Genomic DNA, 23287 nt, shown 5'->3' with positions numbered 1-23287 from the left:
TTTCCAATTTTGCTCTTACAAAAAAAATCGGTTTATAAAAACCAAATTTTTTTTTCTTTCGGTTTCTATAAACCAATATTTACTCTGAATTTGCACTAGAAAAAATTCGGTTTCTGCGAACCGAGTTTTTCTGTAAGTGCAAAATTGAAATATTAGGAGGTATAAAAGAATCACGGGGTCAGAAGAGAAAACATCGAAAATCAGAGGATGATGATATGCTAATTACGGTGTGAATCAATCAACAATCTCAAAGGAATTCTCATCCAATTTTCCCTAATTCTACCTATATAAGGACATTTGCACCAAGAGAAATGTACACATTTTATTATGTTAAACTTCTCACTCAAATTGACTTAAATTAATATTCTTTATTTTGAAGTACATGCCCAAGAGAACTGTAGAATTGCAGATATGTCCGCGGATGATTTAAGTACAACTAAATTGTTGTGTCGTCATTATCAAGAAGAAAAAAATATACGCCAACACGTACAACGTGTTTTGATATTCAAGTTAACAGTATGAACACCAAAGCATCCCCAAAACTTATTGGAAACAAGAGCAGCCAACATCCAAGAAATCGCACATAAAAGGTACTCAGAAAAGAAATAAAATTAAGAAGCCTTTGGAGCATTATCTAACACAGGGTGGTTAATCCCTGGAGTTGTGTCACGAACAGCGTCGAGTAGTGAAGCATCTTCGTCAGGTCGAGCAAACTTCTTGCCAAGAACTTTCACAAATTCAGTCTCATCCAGCTTTTTTGCATTTTCAGCAGCATGAGCCTGAGCCAAATTGGAATAATTTAGGGCAGATTGTGAGAAGAATGTCATTTCATCTTCTGTGAGCTTCCTCAAGAACCTTGCTGGATTGCCTCCCCAAACCTGCAAAATGAAAAATATACTCATGATAATCGTAAATAAGTTGAAAACCTTCTGAATGATTCATATGAATATAGGTCCAATAGAATCACTCATAGGGATGAACGAATGCTCTATGACAACTTCCATTGATAATTGTAGGAAATAATAATATCTAAAACTATTTAGTTTCAGTTTTAAAGAGGTATCAGAAAAGGGCACACTTCCTTCTCTGAAGGAAAACATGTTCATACAAACCTCTCCACAGGGGATCCTTGTATTCTGTCTGACAAGAGCTCCAGCAGCAACCATGGCATGTTTCTCAACATACACACCATCAAGCAAGGTTGCACCCATGCCAATGAATGCCTCATCCTCAACAGTACAACCTTGTAACACAGCACTGTGACCTAAATTCATAGTGCCAAATCCTTAGATAAAGTTCATGCTAAAACCATGTTTAAGTCATTGACAAAACGATCAAATATCAATTTCACTCACCTACAGTGACATTGTCTCCGATGATAGTAGGTAAAACCTTTCCACTCAAATTAGACTTAGCAACATGAACAAGAGAATTGTCTTGAATATTAGTCGAAGATCCAATAGTAATGCTGTTAACATCACCTTCACAGGAAAAATATCGTTTATCTAAAGGTAAAAAAAAGCAAGAGAAACACAAATACCAGAAAGACAAGGGGGTGGGGGATATTAATACTAAACCCCATTTTATATGGAGTATGCCAATGTGAATATAAAATGAAAATGTGTGCATGCATATTAATAACATTTTAAATAAGTATAACTGAAAATGATGTTGTCATTAACATTCCATTTGAATACAAACAATTGAAGTTGAAGCAATGAAAAGTGAAGGAAATAAGTATCAAAGGTGTGGTCCTTTCCGTCTTATCCAAAGAGGGCGGAAGGAAGTATAAGGAAGTTAGGGATGTTAAAAAATTTGGGAACACATGATCCAACATCCAACTTGTCAAAATCCAAAATAGTTTGATATGGGTAATAGGGCTTCAAATTTCAAACATGTGAACTTGTTGCCCCACCCAAACAATTTAACTTTTTTATATTATAATTACTTGGTTTATTGTATTATTATTTTCTTAAAGTATTTTGGCTATATAAAATAAAGTGTTGAAATTATGACGAAAAAAAGTGATAGAATGTTATTAAAAAAAGTGCATTTTAAATAAATTTGTAGATTTATCTTTCATTTCATTACCTGATTGATCCGGCCTGGAACCAACCATTATTCATTGGATTGGCTTGGGATTGATTTAAAAATTACCTAAACTCAGCCCAAACTGAAGAATTTTGATCAGTACATTTTGATTAGCACGGTTAATGGGTTCGGTCAAACCAACCAGTGAATACCCACCCTTAAATGCAGTAAGCAATAAATTTCAAACTCTACTTAAAATAAGTATGATTGGTAAAGGTAATAGGTACCCTATCCAAATGGTTTGTACTGAAAGAAAAAAAAAAGTATCCCAATGGAAAGTCAGGACATATGGAATAGAACAAAGTAAAACTCGCCGGGTGGAAAGGTTTTGCTTTTCAGTCATGGTGCTTGGTAAAGGTATCCAAATGGACTACGGAAAGTCATTTTCAAGCAATGGGATGAGAGACTTAAAATTACAGTTCTGAAGTGGATGAGTTAAATTTCCACTAACTGTGCCACCTTTTTTGTTTCATCAAATGAGTGTGAAGTATATTTTCATTTCAATAATTTGACTGCCTAATATCAGATCAACCAAGCACACCCTAGGTAAAATTTGCACAGTTTAGAATCCCCACCCCTGCCATCTCACGTCCTCTTTTCCATTACAATCGAATTAAGAAGAAAACTCAGCATATATGAAGTTAGGTTCCAGATATGATTCTCTAATCATGTATTTTGTCAAACAACATTTATCACAAACCAAAATATAACCTAACATGTATTCTGAATCTTAATTGCGTTCAATATATTACGAGATGCAAATTAAAACCTGTTGTTATGGTCTAAAGTCCCAAAATATAATAAATATTCATGGACATCAACTCAATAAAAACATTGAAATGCATACACAAAATAAGGAATCCTTGACTATAAAGGAATTAGTATGGTCAATTGTTATTAAGCACCACAATGAACATGTACTAGACTTTGTTTTGAATGGATTGTGATGGGTTGAATCGTTCTATTAATGCCTTACGAGAGGTGCATCATGCCCTCGTCCATTCGATTATTTAATCATTGTCCCATTAGACAGTAAACTAAAGTGGTAGTTTGCTGTTGTCCATGTTCTCTACAAATCATAATTCTCTGTTCTCTACCTATATCTCTTTTTTCTCATGGATCCTTTTTTGGAATGGCAAATTGTTAGTATATTACAATGTCATGTTAGTTTTTCTCGTTGCCAGGATTTGAACGCTGAGCCTCCAACTCTTTAACCCTTAGCTCAACTAGCTTAACCAGTTGAGCTGCCAATCCACCCCTTTTTTCTCATGGATCCTAAAGGTGCACGTTCTTGATTTCTATGTGTTATATGTCTAACTAATTTGTGTCTATTATCTACGATTATAACAATATTATTTCAAATCTTTCAATTGGTATCAGAGCCAACTAGCTTCGATGACATAAAGAGTATCATGAAATCTTATACAAGGGTTTAATGGTTACCTCTTAGAACACATCCATACCAAATGGAAGAAGATTGACCAATCTGAACATCACCAGTAATGGAAGCACTAGGAGCAATAAACGCATCCTTATGAACATAAGGAGCTTTATCAAATACATTCATCAAAGTTCGATGCCTTGACACTGAACATAAATCAAAATCACAATCAATAGATACAACACAAAAATAAAACCGCGTTTGAAACCCTAATTATACAAAAGCTATAAACCCTAATTGGTTGAAAAATGGGATTAGAAATGGAACGTACGTTGTTCTTGGAAGAAGTAGTTGCCTTGGAGACGAGAACCGAGACGATCAATGGCTTGACCGGTTTCGCGGATCCAGAATCCGACGGCGTAGAAAGCTCTGCCCAATGTTCCCATTTCAATAACGGTGACTGTTGAGGTGGTGTGGTGGTGGTAGTGGTAACCTCACTTCCGGCACTTACACAGATCTTCACTCTTTTTTCTCAATATTCCATGATTCCATCTATTATTATGACTGCCAGAACAATTTTACAACGCTTACATGTGTAATTTTTTTTTTTTTTTTATTTAACCATTGTGTAAAACATTTTAGAATTTACATTCTAATTTGAATTTTTAAATGTATCCATGTGAATTTTAGTGGTATTTGTTATTTCTGCATCTTAATTTTATGTTGAAATAAAAAAAAAATTAAATAAATATTCTTATGAGTATACAGTTAATAGAAACATTGTAATATACAAGCTTGGGTTCAAATTCAATTTTCCCCCACTTATTTATCTTAAGAAGTAAAATTCTTATCACTAGACTAATTAACAAAAAAATTGAAGTAGGTGAAAATTAATATCAACCAGACTCTTTTGTTTGTGTTTTGTTTGATCAGAAAATGGGGTTGTCTTAGTTGTGATGGGTTTCTTAGACTCGTATGGGTTTGGTTGTTCCTTTTAACCCGAAAGAGTCTGGTTGGTGACTAACGTGTTCGACTCATCCCTCGATATGGGTTCACACATCTGATTTCTGGTTTTACTGGTTGTGTTGGATTCTTGTTCTCTTTGTTTCTCTGATGCTTCAGATTTGTTGAGATCCGCAAGTCTCGAGACGTAAGTTTTCCTCCAATCCAGTACTAGGTGCCTATCCATTTCAGTCCTTGTGACTGTTCTCGGACTGTTTGGCTCGAAAGAGCTTTGATGTTTGTTGATTCGTTCAGGGAGTTGTTGGTACGTGGTTATGGGTTCCGTGTTGGTGGTCGTTCAATTCGCCTGTTTAATCCTGAATGCTCGCTGCAAATTTCCACACTTTTCTCCTTTTTTTTTAACTTGGTTTCGCGCCCGTACGCGGGTTTGCTGGGTTGCGCTTGGGATGAGTGTTTATTTGTTACATTTGATTTAGGATTGTTTTTTATTTATCACGATGTATTTTTATACTTGAGTCAGGTCTAATGTCCCTCAATCTTTGTATCTCTTCATTTTATTTAATATATTTTTCTTTTTGCCTAAAAAAATAAAAAATATCCATCGTTTCTTTCTCTTTTATGAAAAATATTTACGAGAAGGAATCACAAGCAGAATTCAAACCTAGAATTTTCGAGTTTAAAACTCATCTTTCTACAACTAGATCTTAAGAGAATGTAAATTTTTTTGAGAAAAAAAACTTCAGTGTAATTTGGTCAAATAAAGTTAGTTACAATTGTTTTTAGTAGTTTATAAGGAATAGACTCAATGGACTATGCTGCATATGATGAATATCAGAGGATATGAAATCACGATGCAAAACACTCAACAATCTCATCGGATTTTTTATCCGGATTTCCTAAAAGTCTTCCTATAAAAGACATATGCACCAAGATAAATGTAAAGTAACATTCTATTATGTTAAGCTTCTTACTCACTCACTAAAATTGACTTAAATGAATATTCTTTACTACAGAGTGGTAAAATTGCAGATATGTCCATGGATGATTTAAGTACAACTAAATTGTCGGAGTATACACTGATGAAAGTTTCCTTCTCGCCATAGCTTCTACCATGGGGAGGCTAGGCTAGTTATGATGGATCGAAATACCGGAAATGACGAACATGGAAGACTTGAAAGAGTAGGCATTGAGATTGATCTTTACTCAACATGTGGTTGAAAAGGTATGGTTCGGTGGATAGAGAGAATCCACTTAATATGTGCTACATAAGTTTTGTGGTCAACTAGCTAAAAGTTGATTAAAACATTCGACGGTATTGCTAAAAACCGTCATTTTCCAGCCGGCAGCTATGTTTACTCGATAAATATTGTTTGAAATCTATTTTAGGTGATATATACACTGCATCACGAGGAAAGAGATAGAAATAAAAGATAGTAAGGATAATGTGGAAAATGCGAGAATATATTTGTTCTAATAACAATACAAACAAGAACATAATTATGGCTTTTATAAATCAGTGCTTTAATAGTAGAAATGAGCTCATTATTCGATAGCAATAAAACTGCAACCTCAAATAAGAAGGTTTAGATACTAATGGTTATTCTTGTGCCAAAGGCGGAGCAGAACAAGTGTCGCGACACAATGACACAGAAATATCATTGTGTTTGGAGTTTTATTCTCTCATTTGTATGATCACTTAAATTATATATTCAACTTCTAAAGAGTCACTTCCTTAAGCTTTCAACTATGTAAGAAGCATAGAGGTCCCTGCAAAAGGCAATAATCAAGTAAAGAAAATTGATAAAGTAATTTATCCCCAAGGGAAAAGTAAAATCATTGAAGATTAGGGCAGAAAATCTAAAACTAGATTCGGAGTATGAACAAGGTGGAGTTCATGGCAAAGAGAAATAGCTCACATGGAGTACTTGATGGAGTCAATTGCAGCCTCAGCTGGTAGAAAATCGTCAACATCAACTTTTTTGTTCTCATTCTTCTTGTCTAGTGTGACTAGCTAAGGAAATGTGCATCAAATTAGGGGATGTGGTAATGATAGCATTGACGAAATAAGAAGGTTTCAAGTATTTAAAATAGTCATATTCGAAAAATAATATAAAAAAAGGTCATTAATTAAAAAGTAGGAGATACATTACTCTTTGAACCTGAAAAACTAATCAATAATGGGTAAAATTGCCAATAGCTATGAGCTGACATGCATATGCATTAGCATTATGTTCAAATCCAAATGTTAACTAATGCTGTCATGGGCTCATGGCAAATGACAATGGTTAAAATTTCAAAAACAAATATTTTTGTAAATTCTACGTTTCTTCTGAAAACTTTCTATTTTTTTTAAATTTAATTGGTGCCCCAAGTACATTTGTTAGCAGAAACCATAAACTAATGCAAATAACAGGATACAGTCCTCAAAGAATCTTCTTATTTCAGCCAGCCGATGTGGAGGAAGCTCTTTGATGTCTGTGTAATGGCGGAATTCAGGGTCATCAGCACAAACTGCTATGATCTTGTCATCCTTCTCACCCTGCACCACAATTCATTATAAATAGTTCTTTTCTTAAATGTCTACTTTGATTAATTGGAGAAAAAATTATCAAATTGTATGACATTGAAAACCAAATAACAAATAAGAGGAGCAAAAGTTACAGTCCGCTACTGTAATATATTTGATGATAGTTTTTATTTGACCTTTCTAACAGTGTTATGGCATACATAACAATTTTCCTTTTGTTGCTCCAACAAAATGAACACTCATTCATTCATAACACCTCCCTAGTTAAAATAGACTATGGTTTGAGATGTTTATGATGATAAATTCACCGTGTTATATCACATAACAGGGTAGAGCAATGTTTTATCGTTTCAGTCATGGGACAACCACTTAACCTTGATTTTAAACTCACTAGCAGAGAAACAGACAATTAGCTAACAAGCTAAATAATTTAAGGGAAATGCTAACATGTGCCCTACATGTTGGTGTACTAAAGATGGAAAATTAGTATTGGAAATTATACATTTCATTTATTAAAAGTTTTTTTTTTCAAAATATAATTACTATTTATAGACAATCTTAAGGGCACATGTTAGCATGACCCAAATAGAATAAAATACAAAGGCGGGTAGGATGCAACTTCTACCTGGTCAATCATCGGCATTAGTCCAATAGCACGAGCACGGAGGAAGGTACCAGGTAGCACAGGCTCCTGCTCACAACATAATATTTTGATTTTTAATTCAGTTAAAATTATGGCTAAAAGTGAAAACGGGCATTTTTATTAAATATCACGGATTTATAAGTTTTAGGTGTTGCTACCTGCATCAGAACCAGGACATCCATAGGATCGCTGTCTTCACAAATGGTTCGTGGGATAAAACCATAGTTGTGTGGGTAAACAACTGATGAGTAAAGAACACGATCAACCTAAGGTATTTAGCCCATTAGTTAGTTATGCTTCATACAGATAGATAAAAGACTCAAAACTATAAATAATTGCATTATTATCTATGTATAGCAAGGAAGCAAAAGATTCACACGAAATCATAATGCGCGATAACTTGCAATCAGAATCTACCATTCAATATTCAAGGATGCTACAGTTAAAACTTAAAAGTGTTCAATGTCAAACAAAACATGTTTGGAATCAATTATAGCACTCACATTATCTAAAATGCATTGTGAGGGTTGAGTTATCACTTATCATGTATCATTCTACTTGAATATAATTCCAAGATTGGAGTTTTAAATATTTTAGTTTCAAAGTTGAACAAGTCCCAATAGAAAGTGAAGAAATCGTAAGTGGCAATACTACCCCCTTGCAAGAAAGTACTTTATATCTTGCTATTGAATCAAGCTTATGGAATGGAAGAAGGCGAATTTAAGTAGAGAATAGTGAATGACACCTTTATAAGTCCACTTGTCTTGTCCAGCTCATACTTAACCTTACCGCCTTTGCCAATTTCAATCACCTGCCATGGAATAACATTTTTCTCACTAAGAAAACATGAATAGGAAACAAAAGTTCAACGGAATAATCTAACTAGGCAATATGTAAGATCTGAAATTCCAGATTCCTAGTGGGATGACCATGTTTAGGGTCTACACACAAGCTTAACCACTTTTCTAGCTGCATTCACTACGAGTACAAAGTTAAGTAAATATTTGATGAATTGAAAGAAGTAAATTAATATAAGCTCCACAACTTGGATGGCTGTGCCCTTAATGCTGCTGCAAGTAACATTCTTACAAGGAAAAATTGTAAAGTTTCTGAATGCAAGTTATGAAACAGCAAACGAAAACTTACACAATTGAAAACTGATGGAGCTCCTGGCCCTGTATTTATAAAAACATTTGTAAGATTTCAGCAAAATGATCATACATCTATATATCTTTATCATCGTTTGAGAAAGGAGACTTATATTGAAACTACACAACAGTTTCTTTTACATTCTGAGAAGAAAACAAACAAAAAATATATATTTTTCCAAACACAAATTCATTATGACAAAAAGCGAACCAAAAATATCCACAAGATTACTGTTGTACCTATCTCTACATCATGCCAGGGGTGAGCAGCAACAGTTCTCCGCGACATCGAAGAGAGTATTCTTTCATTGAGCTTAGGATGAGGTAAACTCTTTGACCCTTCATGGTTAGCCATATTAACTTTGCAAACAATACCCTACAAGAACATAAAAATCGCATGCACACGACACAATAAAAAGGCTATCAGTCTAAATTATCACACAACATATTGCAGTTACAACAGTAGTCAAACTTTGTGTATGTTTGGTTCCAATTTCGAGGGAGCCAAAATTTATTCTAGAGGTGTAAAATTAATTTTGACATGTATAGTTGCCCTTGAATAAAATTAATTTTGCCTCCAGAATTGAAGCTAGGATTTGTAGCTTTTGTTTCTATAATTAATTTTTCCATTCAACCATTAATTTGGAAAGAAGAATGAATCTATAAAGAACTCACCAGCAGATTTTTTCCTTTGAAAGATTAATTTGAGAATGAAAAAAAAATGAGTATATGAATCCAACTCTATTGTTTTTTTCTTCTTATGATCTAATTCACTTTTTAAACTTGATCACAAATTAATTACACAAAATTTAACAGAATGTTTCTACTTTTGGATTCTTAACATTTTACCCTTTGTTCAACTCATTTTTATATGAATGTATCCCATCCAAACATAAATCACTTTATTATCGACTCAATTTTGATCCGAATAAATTTTACAAAATCGATCAATTCAGTCAAAATCAAATTTTCTCGCGGCATAATCAATCAATCAATCAACCAACCAAACATACAAATTAGCAGTTGTAAGAATTAATAACGAAATTTACATGCAGAGAGCATCATATAAAAAAAAAAATTGATCTAGAAAATAATGCAATTTCATTCAGTTGTAACTGACTAATTAGTACTAAATCAGAAAAAATAAAAAAAAGGACAAAAAAGTACCAAAAAATGAAAGAGGAAAAAACTGAGAATGAGTCAGAATATTATTGTGATAATTTGAATGATGAAGATCATGTATTGAAGTGAAGTGAGATTGGAGAAAAGAGATGACTTACAGAGTGAGTCACAGTTCGGCGACTAGGGAAGAAGAAACAAAGACGGGTTGGTGTGTGTATCAAAACGTAATAAGCTCAGCGGCCAAACGTTGAATTGAATATATGTCGTGTGATTAAAAGCGGTTTTCAATCGGACGGTTGTTAATGAAGATGACATGTGAGGGATTTTAGGTAAACCAAATATTCCATGTATTCGGACAATGTCACCTGTTTTGTCTTCCACTACAAATTAAATATTGCTCATTTATGCCGCTTTGTGTCATGTTATGTCTACATTTTATTTTATTTTTAAACAAATGTATCTTACCAATAGTTGATCTGTTGAAACTTGGTAACGAGGATCACGGTAAGTTTTTTATAATTGTGATTGGAAGAGACTGAAATCATTTGATGTTAGAACTAACCTCGAACTAGATTAAGCGGTTCATTGGACCGGATACCGGTAGTGAAAACCAACAAAATAAAAATATTTTCATTGCACATAGATGTAACTCAAATTTATTTAAACCACTATGTTTGGTCTAGTGATGATAAATTTGATTAATATGTTAGAGTTCGTAAGTTCGATCATTAGCTTTATCGTAAACAAAATGATTCAACTATCCAACAGCATAGATACGTTGTACTCATCTCCTTTTCAATGAGTACATGTTATGCATTTGCTTCTATATCCTCACTTTTTAAGGATGAATAAGTATGCAATTTTTATCCTAAAATCTTCCGCTTCACATTTTTATATTAAATTAAACGTTAGAGTGTGTTTGCAGATATCCCCAACTTCAACCTGAACAAATCAGTGCACTAGTAAAATTCATATTATTGCATAGTCACTATATTTAATTTAAAACATTGTCTCATACACTATTTAGCATAACCCTATTTTAAATATGTTGTCATCCAATATGAGAGATTCTTAACAAATCTCCGATGGATTGAAAATATGAAGCATGATTTAAGTATCAAGATGAATGATAGCGTTAACCTAATAGCGGCCTCTTTCAAGAAAACTATAAAGTTAATAAAATATAAAATAATGTACAAAAAAAAAAGTAAAATATAAAATAAACGTCTTATTGAAATATAGCATAAGCCTTTAATGCATCTTATTTATCGTGGTACTAGGGTCTGTAAAATATCTTCCACCTTTAAACCTTTCATTTTCATCAATCGTTAGTTGGTTCAATAGTAATTGATGGTTAGAACTACTTGATGTCATAACTAACTCCCGAACCAAGATTAGCAGTTCAGTGGACCGAATATTGATGGTGAAAACCAAAAATAAATAAACCCTTCGTGGCTTGTTTTTTTCCTTTTCGAATGACCTTTAAACCCTTCGTTTCTTTACACTTACCGGTTACCACCGTCACAAAGGTTTGCTACAGTTTTCGACGAGCTTAAACCGCCGAACCACCGTCGTTCTCCTCGATAAAAAATCTCAATCAAAAGTGCTATTTTACACAATGTCCAACGGTTAGGGATTTCTGTCTCGGGTGACCTTGCACAAATTCCGGATAGCGTGTTTTCATGTCAGACTTTAACACATTTGAAGCTTGCTATTTATCGTCATCGAGTTCGTGGAGTTCATAAGACACGGTTTCCAGAATCTTTCAATTTACCGGCATTAACAAGCATGCAATTAGAGAATTTTAAATTTTGTGCTAGGGATAAAGATCGTGCCGAGCCATTTTCTACATATAACAAGGTTGTATAGTTTGCGATTAAGATTTGCTGCTGTAGAAAAATCACACAGTTTCACACTGTGTTTGATCTCAGCCGTCAATGTTAGATCGAACGGTTTATATTAAAACTGTGTCTTTTCAGTAATATTGATCATATCCGTTGATTTTTGATCGAACGGCAGAAATCAATTACTGCGTGTAACAGCGTGATAATCTGACAGCAGTGAATCTTTTTCCGTATAGTTTGCTCATTTCCAATTGTACTGTGAGTGGTGCAAGAACCATTTGCATATCAAGTGTGACACTTGTCAATTTAACTCTAAATAATCAGTTTTCCGACTCTTACATAACTGAGCTATGTACTCCAAGTCTTTGTACGTTCGCTTTTACTGGTACTCCTTATCAGACACTCTCTGGGACCGATGTTTCTTCTCTTAAACATGTAGAAATTTATGCAGACATTTCAAATCAAAAGAAGACTCCTTCGTATCTATTCAACTGGCTGCTAGAGTTTCCTAATATAAACTCATTGATAGTCTCTGCGAGTACTCTTCAGGTTCCTTAACTTACCATGTTTGAAGGCTATTTTTACTTTCTTCTTAAGATGCTGTTTTATTTATTTCTAAATTTTATAAAACATAATTGACTTGCAACCCTCATTGCTCAGGTTCTCTACTTAATTCCCAATCTGTTGAGACTAATCACCCTTCATTGACTAACTTGGAGTCATTGAAGGTGAAAATAGAACCATTTTCATATAGATTGCGCATGACATTGCGCAGTGTCATGTTAAAAAAAGTCAAGAAAAAAAGTCAAGTCAAAGAAAGAAGATGCTAGCTTACGAAGAGCTTTTTTGCGCATTGTTTCTTTAATCATTTACCAATTTGATTCTCTAGCATGTAGACGGATCATAGGTTGAGATAAGCATTAGCTGCTAACATGTACTAAAAAAGCTTGTTTGCAAAGTTAAGTGGATCACATATAGAACCATTTTGAATTAGTATATTAGCTTATAAGTACTTCACAACTGAGATAAGTATTAGTTTTTCCAACAAACAAAAAAAGTTGGTATAAATCTATAAATTTATTGATATTCATGGAGAAGTTAAATGAAGAAACTAATTATGAAATATTTAAGGTACAGTGGTGCATAAGTTCATTTTATTTTGTGCCTTTTAAAACACTTAGATAAACTAACTTGCATTGCAGTATACTATTCTTTATTGCAGATCATTCAATTTGCTTATAATGTTATCTACATGACTCCGGTCTTAACAACTTGCATCAATGTATTGATGTAGTGATGCTGAATCTGAGTTCAAGTTTGCAGTCCCCACTTGAACTTTACTTATGAAACTTAAAATGGAGCTTTTGGTGCATTTGTAAATGCATATGTACTAGAGTTTGTCTACGTAGCATAATTCTCTATATATGATTCATTTGCAAACAAAACAACTGCTTTTGAGTGACCTCAAGTTTTTTTAGATCTCCATTATTTTAGATTTCAAGTTAGTATTTTTAGTCAAATTTCAGTTTAAATCGTCCATGTAATTAACAAATTTGCATACATCTACAACTTAGTAGGCGTTACGTGGAAATTTTAGACGAAATTAACTCAAAATTTAATAAAAAGAATGTTTAATTAGTGAAATGGTCCCTTAAAGACATTTTAGGTTTCACAATGGTTCATTAAAGAACGAACTTAAGTTGACATCAGTAACACAAGGGATCAAATTAATTTTAAAACATATAGGACCAATTTGAAACCTAAAATAAAGATAAGGGACCAAATATGCAATTAAATTTTAATTTTATTAGTATTTATTCTTTTAGGCCTCATTGTATTAGTTTTACTCATTAATTTCGCTGTTAATTAATTGAGTTTAAAAAAATTATTCAACCAATTCATCAATTTTGTTTATCCAAATAAAAATGCAAACTGATCTAAAAAAACCTGAAAACCCCAAAAAACAAAATATATTTAGATGTGTTTGATGTTTTTTTGTGAAAATTGCTGGATAGGATCAGATTTCAGATTGATTTTTCAAAATCGATCCAAATCAAACCAACTGCATATACATATTTTAATACTTTTTAATTGTATGAATATATATATATATATATATATATATATGTTCATTTTAAATTTTGTTAATACTATTTGTTAGTTTAATTTAATCTATTTTTTTTTACCTTTTCATATGTTTCAAATATAATCGATAATTGTTATTCCACAATATTAATTTTTAATATATTATATGTTATATTTTACATCAAATTTAATATTTATTTTGTCAAAAAATTTAAACTATTATTTTGTAGTGTTTTTTACAATATTAATATTTAATAAAAAAATTTACAATTTATAATTTGGATATCTAAAAACCGATCCAAATTAAACCTCATAAAATTGAATCGGATCTGATTGGATTTTTTTAATTTGTCATCCAAAACTGAACCGCGAATAAATTTATTTTTTGATCGGATGAATTTTTGCCTCAAAACCAATCTAAACCGAACTGCGAGCATCTCGATATATCACACTGTGGCAAGGAATTTACTCGCTATAAATTCTTCTATTGGCTCATGTGAAATTAGAACCATTTTCATATGGAATTTGTTTATGTATCCTGATATCTACACCAAATACTGACATGTACGAGTTATCGGGGCAGTGACATTACTAGTACAAATATGACATATTACACAAGTAGTTTACATCTGACGAGCATATGTCAGATGTAAAATGCTATATGGAGTAGTCTTTTCATCTGGTTTCAATATCCACAGATGTGAAAAATATATAGACAAAACGTTTTACATCTAGCCACAATATCCCCAGATGCAAAGCTAAACGCGGTAGCAATCCCGTAATTATGGTAAAAATTGTCTAAAATAATTTCACATATGACCATAATATCCCCGGATGTAAAAAGACTTCAAGTGATTTTTTTTGTTTGAATGGAAATCTTTTATATTATAAGCTTGTATACACAAGCAAACTCTAAACCCTAATTTGTTTTCCCTGTTTTCCCTCCATTTTATCTTGCAATTTTTATTAAAAAATAATACAATTTTGTCTTAACTAGGATTCGAACCCACAACCCTTCAATGCAAGGCAATATTTCCAACCATTATGGCAAGTATACCAATTGTGATTAAAATTATGTGCAATAATTGATAAGCACCATCAATTTTAAAAGTATATCATATCAAAATTATTGTTGACTATATTATTCATCACGAAATATTTTTATGTCTTTCCTGATCAATGATTTTTTTTCTACCGGATCATAAATTTAGAGAATAATTATCATGTGAGATTTGGAAAGTTATTATCACGTGTAATTTGGAAAGTTATTATCAAACTCAATTCTACTAAATCAATTTTTTTTGCAATACAACCAAACACAACCATAGTCATGTCACTAATCACATTCATTATTTTGTTTTTAATATTGCAGATTTAATATTAACCGATGATCAATTGATATAATATGCACTAGCAGACCAATTGTGATTTAAATTATGTCCACAAAGTGTTAAGCTACATCAACTTTCATAGGAAATATTTCATACGACAATTAAGCACCATCAATTTTCATTGCACAATTTAAACAATTAAAAACCGATAATCTCTTATATTATAAGCTTGCTAACATAAGCTAACCCTAAACCAAAATTTTTCCCCCTCATTTTCTCTTTCTTTTTATTGCAGCTTTATATTAAAAATATACAGATTTGTCATCGAACCTGCATCTCTTACTTACAATCAAACGTTTCAACCGCTAAAACATGTGCTTCAATTATGAAAGAATTTAGGAATCCTAATATGTTAACCCTGTTTTCAATAAATTTGAACGGCGGAATTAATCACAATTTTTATTTATTTATGGATGTCTACTTAAGTTTATGTTCTTGATTATGTCTTTAATTATTTTTTTTAACCTTTAATTATCATCAATTTTTTAACCTTTAGTTATCAACAATTTTTTTTAATAAGTAAACAAAACGATGGGGTTCAAAAATTATTTAAAAAATATATAAACTATAAAATAAGCACATAAACAAATATAGAATAATTAGTCCATGAAATTCCCTATACTACTCTTATTGAAAATGCTATTAGAATTTTTGTATTTTATTTTTTATTATTACATATTACACCTAATTAGACCCATGCGTGCATTGGTCAAAGTTCTAGTTATTAAGTGTGGAAGGAGTAAAAAAAAAAAACATAATATCTTCTCTCTCTCAGATGCACGCACGCGAAACAACCTAACTTCGGATTCACTCGATCTATCGCTCCCTCTCTCAATCACGATCTCACTATACCTCTCACTCGATCAGTTTCGTTCTCTCTCACCCTAGATTCACGATCGAACTCGACATCTCTCTCTCACACTCGTTCTCTCTCGAACCCTAGCCTCCAATCCGTTTCACTGAATCACAAATTCCAATTCCTAATTGAAGAATCAAGGCTTACTGAACCCAAATCGAAGCTTAGTGGAACGAATCAAAGCTCTCTCAGCTCGTTACAGAGTCATAATTCCACCGCCTCTTCTCTCGATCTAAAACTGGTGAGTTTTAACGATTAAGGGTTTTTAGGTTTTAGCATATGTTTATCTTTCATTTTAATCTTTGATCTTTGATTTTGATGACTAAGGGTTTAATCCTGTGTAATTTTCTGTAATCTCTTCTACTTTTGCTTTTAGTGTTGTGAAATTCATTGTTTTTTGCTTCTCACCGCCTCTGGTTCCCTTTACATAGATGTTCAATATTTGTGTATCTTGTAGCCACTAACCATTACATAGATGTTTGGGTGGGGAACCAATCTCTGGCGGTACGCTTCCCTCGGTTGTATTCTATTTCGATTCAGCAACAATGTAAAGTAAGTGATATGGGGATGATGGATGGTGACGGCTGGAAGTGGAATCTGTTATGGAGGAGGGATTTCTTCTGGGAGGAACCTTTTTATCAGTAGTTGTTAGCAGTAATTGATGGTTTTCAGCCTACAGCACAAGATGATGGTTGGAGTTGGAGGCCTGATCCTGCGTCGGGGTTTACGGCGAAGTCTGCGTATCAGAATCTTATCTTGCTGCATCGCTCTGAAACTGAGATGGATCATCTTCGGAACTTTGTCTTCAGTAATATATGGAAAAGCGACGCGCCGTCAAAAGTTGTAGCTTTTTCGTGGCAATTGATGCTTAATAGAATTCCAACAAAGGCGAATTTGACGTTGAGAGGGATTGGTAATGATATGGTCTGCTCCTTCTATAATGTGACTGCTGAAAATACACTTCATATGTTCCTTCACTGTGGAACTTCGGCGAAAATCTGGTATGAGCTTGTGCAATGGATTGGCCAGGAGTTGCTGCTTCCACCGAGTTTTAGCCTCTCCTTCTCTATGATGGTAGGGTGTGGGACTGGTAAGAAAGGTAAAAAGGGGCTTATGTTAATTTGGCACGTGTATATTTGGACAATTTGGCGTACTAGGAATGACCGGATCTTCAATAATGGGGGAATTGACGCTGAAGATGCGGTGGAGACTATTAAACGTCTGTCATGGAAGTGGTTTATTGGGCGAATGGCAAGAAGACCTTGTCTCTTTTATGAATGGTGTTGGAACCCGGGAGATTGCTTTCACCGCTGATGGTGTGTACGGGTTGCTTAGGGCTGAGGATCTACTATTTTGCTGGTGTTAATGTTATTGCTGCTGCCTTCTATGTTTGTCTGCGTTTTTGTTTTCAAATTAAAGGCTTCCTTTTGTGGCTTTTTGTGTTGTAGTGATCCTGTACCTAGGCTCTCCTTTATTCTTGTACTCTTAACTCTATAAAGTACTACTTGTGCTTTATGGGTTCTTTATATATAAATTTTGGCTTTTAAAAAAAATCAATTAATTATTTGAATCCATTTATATTTATTTACTATTGATTATACTTAATCTGTTAACACAAGATATATTGAAAGAAAGTGATCAGTTCAGGCACACTTTTTTCTCACTATTAAGCTATATATGCTTCTCTGTATGACTATCTTGTGTTTCAAAGGGACTTGTTGATATGCGGATCTCTGAATGTAACTTATATTGTTCAATTGTCATTTTCTGACTCAAGCAGTGCTACTCTTGAAGTTTGTAGATCATGGACAATGGCTGAATTATTTACTACGTTAACAACTATCACATGGGTAAAAAACTACATAACCTTAAAGTCTATTTATTTACACATTGTTATTTCCTGATGTTTGTTTCCTGTTCTATTTTACTTGAAGATACTGCTTCTGATGTTTTTCTAATGTTATTATTGTTGCAGATTATTAGGCTAACATAGTCATCAAACTAAAATGTTCCTAGAAATCAAAGAACAGTTTAAAGAAGCTGATAAAAATGGTATTGTTATAATAATATTAAAGTTTTGTTTAGTTTTTTTTGTTCATTTTTTTCCCTAGTATAAACTATTTGTGTACTTGTAGATCTTGAAGGCATGTTAAATATGAAGATTCAAGATTTGGATACTGTAGAGGAACTTAGAATCAAAAGAGCGGACAAACATGGAATTGTTAATTATGAAGATTTAGAGATTGCTATTGCATCCGAAAACGTTGTTCAAGTCTGTGGCATGAAGATTTAGAGATTGCTATTGCATCCGAAAACGTTGTTCAAGTCTGTGGCTTTGTCAACATCACCTTGGTAATCATAGTTTTGATAGTTGATTTACACTTGATGTATGTGTTAACTGTACTCTAGGCTATGTTAATTACTTAAGTTGGTTAGGATGTATTCTAGCTAGCTAAAACCATTTTAATTACTTAAGTTTTAGTCATGTTTTAGTCATTTTAATTACTTAGCATGATATCTCTCTTTTATTCACCAGGTTCTTTAGGAAGTGTATTGTGATTTTGTTAGTTTTATGTGTGTAATTACTTATTGATTAATCAAAAGCATGATATCTCTTTTATTCATCAGGTTTGTGATTTTGTAAAACTAAAAAGGATCATGTTCTTGATTTTTAATTTAGGTCCGTTCTTGATTATTGTATGTTGTGAAGTTATGTTTTGGATGCTGGTATGTGGGTTGGATTTAAAAAAAAAATGTAGGATTTTAAAAAACAAAAATGCAGGATTTTTTAAATTTTTTTTTAAAAAAAAGTGATGATTTTACATCTGTGGAAAGCTTGGCAATACGAAACAGAGGTAAAAAGTGTTGATTTTACATCTGGCGTAAGTCAGATGTAAAATGCGTAAACTTACTACTTCTTGTACGTTTACATCTGACAGGCTTCAGATGTAAAATGGGATTTTGGCCAGATGTAAAAAGTGTTTTCTAAATTCGTTCTTAAAGGGTGTGACAAAATGATATGAATCTCATATTAAGTAGATAGAAATATTGTGATACTTGAGAACGGATTGTTTCATGTGAGGACTCTCCAGTTTTCTGATGTGTGGTAATCCACACCTTTCAATGAATTTTTTTTTTAAAAAAAAATTGGGATGTACCGAGTAAATGATTTTTGGAAGTTCACTTAGTTTTGGGTCCTTTGTTTTAGTTTTTAAAAAAGTGATTTTTTATTTGTATTTTTTAAAATATTTTTTATGATAACTTGATTAAAAATAGTAAAACTTATTTCAAAATCATCTTTTGAGTGATTTTCACATTTAATAACTTAAATATATACCGTATTAGAGATTTTTTTTTAAAACCAAACAAACTCAATGCATTTCATTAATTATCAAAAGTTCAATACATGAAAGAATAATCTCAAATCTATGGAAACTAGTCCAAGAATTGGTCGCCCTAATTAAAGTGTGAGCAACCGAATTCACTTGTCTCCTAATAAACTTAACTTCAAAGTTTACACATGATAACATAACAAGAATAATTTCATTAACGATTGAAATAAACTCTGAGTTGCATCGCCGCTTGGTACGAATAGTCTCAACCAACCCTTGAGAATCACTTTCGAATTGGACTCGTTCTAAGCCTCTACCCTTAGCTTCATTCATTGCTTGCAATTATGCCAATGTTTCACCCTCTTCTGTTTATAAAATCATTTGTTGCCACTACGTGAGTCCAACAGTAAACTCACTAGAATTATTACGAAAACAAGTACCCATCATCGTTGTCTTGCATGCGGCAACAAAAAATGATGAATCTACGTTACACTTTAACCATCCTATAGATTTTAACTTAATAAAAATCACAATTTTAAAAAAACTATCTCTCAAAAATTATTTTTATGAAAAAACTATTTAAAATAGTTTTTTTTTGGAGATTTATTTGAAATTTTATAATCTAAAAAAATTTGTAACAAAATAATAAAATACTTTTATAAAATAATCTTTTATATTAACAAATAAAAAAAATAGTTTAATTGATATGCATTGACGGTGTAAAATAGTTTTACACGATCGTCCAATAAATAACAATTATTTTGCCATGTCATGTCAAGAAATGGGGTGATGTGGCGGAAAATATGGTTGATATATGGATTGACAGTGTAAAATTATTTTACATCGTCGGTGCATATCAATTAAATAAAAAAATCCCCACAAAAATCATTTAAAAAGAAAAACCAAAACAAATCCTTTGTCTCTCTTGCTAAACAATTCGCCGCCACAATACCACTGATTCAATGATTATCGATCGTGAACCATAATCAGAGGAAACATATTCAAATTCGCACCAAAATCAAAACCTAAAAACGAACCACAATTCGCAAGGTATTTCTTATTCCTCAGTTCAATTCTTCTTTACAACTTTCCCTATATAAAATAATCCAGTTTGTTTTGACTTTTTTTTAAATGGATTTTATAGTGTTACGTATAAAAAAAATTACAAAAGAAACTTTTTATAAAAGCTTTAAATGAAAATTTGGTCTTAATAGTTATTTAGGCTAATGCTACTGTGGACCACCTTCACAAGTGGTCCACCGTGGACAAGTGACCTACCGAATATGAATTTTACTAAATTCACAGTTGGATTGAAAGTTTATATCGTATAGATCATCCATAAATTTTTTGAAAATCATTTGATATGTTATTGAGATCCATCAAGATGTACGTTATTTAATAAACCGTTAATCTTGATGTGTCTCAATAACATATCAAATGATTTTTAATTTTTCTAAATTTTTTTTATGGATGATATATATGATATAAACTTTCAATCCAATAGTGGATTTTGTAAAATTCGTATTCATTATAATGTTATTCATGACTGGTCCACCATGGACCACTTGATGAAGTGGTCCATATTAGAATTTACCTAGTTATTTACGTTATTTTTGAGATTTTTTGAGATTTTCACCCTCTAGTTCCTGGGAAGGGGCCCTAGTAGTCCAGAGTTCGGGGCGAGTTGTGGCATCAAGTGGTTCCAGCCCCCTCCCAAATGCAGTTGCGGGGATCGAACCGTGGTCCTCCCTACCAAGTTCAGCGCCAATCACCACCGAACCAACTAACATTTGGTCGGTATTTCATCATTTTATTGAAACTTTTTTTGAAATACAACATTTTGAAAAAATTGAGATTTTGACTGGATTTTGATTTTTAATAATGTTTGTTTATGTTATATGATGTCAAAATTAGTATTTCAATTCAGAAAAAGAATGTAAAAAAAATTTGTAATATTTTGAAAAACGGTTTTACACAATTTATTTTGAAAAATACAAAGAAAAAATTCAATTTTTTTTAAAGCTGAAACAAACAGGCGAAAATAATCCGGTTTTCTTTTTGTTTCACTTTATCAGAATGTCAAATTCCGCTATTCAGAACAGCGGAGTAGAAGAAATTGATAGCAAAGACAGACTCAGTGACTTATCTGATTGTCTTATCATTCACATACTCTCATATTTGGACGCCAAACAAGCCGTTCAAACTTCCGTTCTTGCTCCGAGATGGATGAATCTCTGGACAGGTTTTCCTGAACTTACATTGCATTCTACAGGCTTTCAAACTTGCGAGATATTCACGAAATTCGTGTCTAGGGTTTTATGTCTTCGCGATCCTTCTATTCCATTGCAGGCTCTTGATTTTAAGCATGCTAGGGCTACTGGTAGGTTGGAGCCTCGGTTACTCAAAATGATTGTTAATTATGCTAATTACTCATGCCAGACTTTAACACATCTGAAGCTTGCTATTTACTCTCGTGGAGGTCATCAAATACCATTTCCAGAATCTTTAAATTTGCCTGCACTAACTAGCTTGCAACTAGAGAATTTTAAATTTTGTGGTGGGGATAAGAGTCGCGCTGAGCCATTTTCGACTTTTAACAAGCTGAGTAGTTTGCTCATTTCCAATTGTACTATAAGTGGTGCAATATTCCTTTGCATATCAAGTGTGACGCTTGTCAATTTTACTCTGTATAATAAGCTTTCCAACTTTTATATAATTGAGCTATGTACTCCAAGTCTTTGTACGTTCGCTTTTACTGGTACTCCTTATCAGACACTCTCGTGGAGCAATGTTTCTTCTGTTAAACATGTAGAAATATATGCAGAAGTAATTCCATATCAAAAGGAGCCTCCTTTAACTCTATTGAAATGGCTGCGATTGTTTCCTAATATAAAATCATTGACAGTCTCTACAACTACTCTTCAGGTAGCTTAATTTGCCATGTTTGAAGGCTAATTTTGCCTTCTTCTTAAGATGTAGTTTTATTTATTTCTAAATTTTATATAACATAATTGACTTGCAAACCTTCTCATTGCTTAGGTTCTCTACTTAATTCGCGATCTGTCTCCCTATCTGTTGAAGCTTAATCTCCGTTCATTGGGTAACTTGGAGTCATTGAAAGTGAAAATGGAACCATTTTCGGATGGATTTCGCATGACAATGTGCCATGTCATGTTACAAAAAGCCAAGTCAAAGGAAGAAGCTTCTAGCTTACAAAGAGCATTTACAGAAGGATCGGAACCATCTTCACCCATACCTGATGAAATAATGGATTTATTTCTTCGGAGTTCGCCCACGGCAAAAGTTGAGTTCATAGATTGCTAAAGGCAACCTCTTAGACAGACACATTTATAATTGGTTTGTTTTTTTATTTCTTTCTCAGTTTCTGAATGTCTCTTTGGTTATAACTAATTATTATTGAATAAATTTCAAGTAAACATTAGCTTGTGCTCTTTTCTTCTCTGTCTTCATAATTAATTATTATTGAATTATTTTTACTGAAGAAAGAACTTCCATTCAACATATTAAATATTCTGTGCATGCATTTTACAAAGTAAGATGCCATATGCAACTTACATATGCTTCCTACACAACAAGTAGCTAATTGATTAGCATATAGATATTAGATAACTGTTTACAATATGAGAAGAAGAAACTGATTTCAGTACTTTTCTTTCTGATCACTTCTAAAATACTTGTCTTTTAAATAAAGTATCTTTTGCGTGCAACTACACATAGATGTAACTGAGATTTATTTAAGGGTTAGCCCAAATATCTAAAGGGTTGCCTCAACTATCCAACCGAAGAGATGTTTTATAACCGTGTCCTTTTCTATGACTAAAGGTTATGCATTAAACTTCGTTTTTTTTTTTATAACGGGAACAAATTTAGGGCATTTCAATTA

General features: G+C 32.7%; 3 protein-coding genes and 1 long non-coding RNA gene across 8 annotated transcripts; 2 read left to right on the top strand and 2 right to left on the bottom strand.

Moving 5' to 3' along the window:
* Positions 1–325: 325 nt before the first annotated feature.
* Positions 326–4058, bottom strand: LOC123910359 (gamma carbonic anhydrase 1, mitochondrial-like). Its single transcript, XM_045961455.1, has 5 exons — positions 3804–4058; positions 3535–3678; positions 1356–1481; positions 1113–1264; positions 326–878 (listed from the first exon to the last, which is right to left on the bottom strand). Exons 1-5 carry the CDS (start codon positions 3916–3918, stop codon positions 612–614), a joined length of 804 nt encoding a protein of 267 aa, XP_045817411.1. The 5' UTR covers positions 3919–4058; the 3' UTR covers positions 326–611.
* Positions 4059–5880: 1822 nt separating this feature from the next.
* On the bottom strand, positions 5881–10227 carry LOC123910358 (soluble inorganic pyrophosphatase 4-like). 2 transcript variants are annotated; one of them, XM_045961453.1, is made up of 9 exons: positions 10034–10227; positions 8994–9129; positions 8752–8780; positions 8351–8416; positions 7764–7871; positions 7588–7653; positions 6854–6974; positions 6352–6433; positions 5881–6202 (listed from the first exon to the last, which is right to left on the bottom strand). In XM_045961453.1, exons 2-9 carry the CDS (start codon positions 9106–9108, stop codon positions 6160–6162), a joined length of 630 nt encoding a protein of 209 aa, XP_045817409.1. In that variant the 5' UTR covers positions 9109–9129; positions 10034–10227; the 3' UTR covers positions 5881–6159. The 2 variants fall into 2 exon arrangements, with proteins under 2 accessions (XP_045817409.1, XP_045817410.1); XM_045961454.1 differs by having other exon boundaries at positions 9921–10044.
* A 5697-nt stretch (positions 10228–15924) lies between these two features.
* On the top strand, positions 15925–18654 carry LOC123910357. Of its 3 annotated transcripts, none has more exons than XR_006810197.1 (4): positions 15925–16292; positions 16592–17901; positions 18027–18103; positions 18187–18654. It is a non-coding gene; the product is annotated as an uncharacterized LOC123910357 (long non-coding RNA). The 3 variants fall into 3 exon arrangements; XR_006810196.1 differs by having other exon boundaries at positions 16527–17901; XR_006810195.1 differs by having other exon boundaries at positions 16509–17901.
* A 1653-nt stretch (positions 18655–20307) lies between these two features.
* LOC123910356 (F-box protein At4g22280-like) lies at positions 20308–22889 on the top strand. 2 transcript variants are annotated; one of them, XM_045961451.1, is made up of 3 exons: positions 20308–20433; positions 21459–22308; positions 22423–22889. In XM_045961451.1, exons 2-3 carry the CDS (start codon positions 21460–21462, stop codon positions 22705–22707), a joined length of 1134 nt encoding a protein of 377 aa, XP_045817407.1. In that variant the 5' UTR covers positions 20308–20433; position 21459; the 3' UTR covers positions 22708–22889. The 2 variants fall into 2 exon arrangements, 1 of the variants encoding a protein (XP_045817407.1); XR_006810194.1 differs by lacking the exon at positions 21459–22308 and having other exon boundaries at positions 20320–20433; positions 22423–22815.
* The last annotated feature ends 398 nt before the right edge of the window (positions 22890–23287 follow it).

This window comes from Trifolium pratense, linkage group LG2 (assembly GCF_020283565.1).
Source record: "Trifolium pratense cultivar HEN17-A07 linkage group LG2, ARS_RC_1.1, whole genome shotgun sequence".
Lineage (NCBI taxonomy): Eukaryota > Viridiplantae > Streptophyta > Magnoliopsida > Fabales > Fabaceae > Trifolium > Trifolium pratense.
The sequence above is the reverse complement of the archived record's forward strand: the minus strand, read 5'-3'. Positions and strand labels throughout refer to the sequence as shown.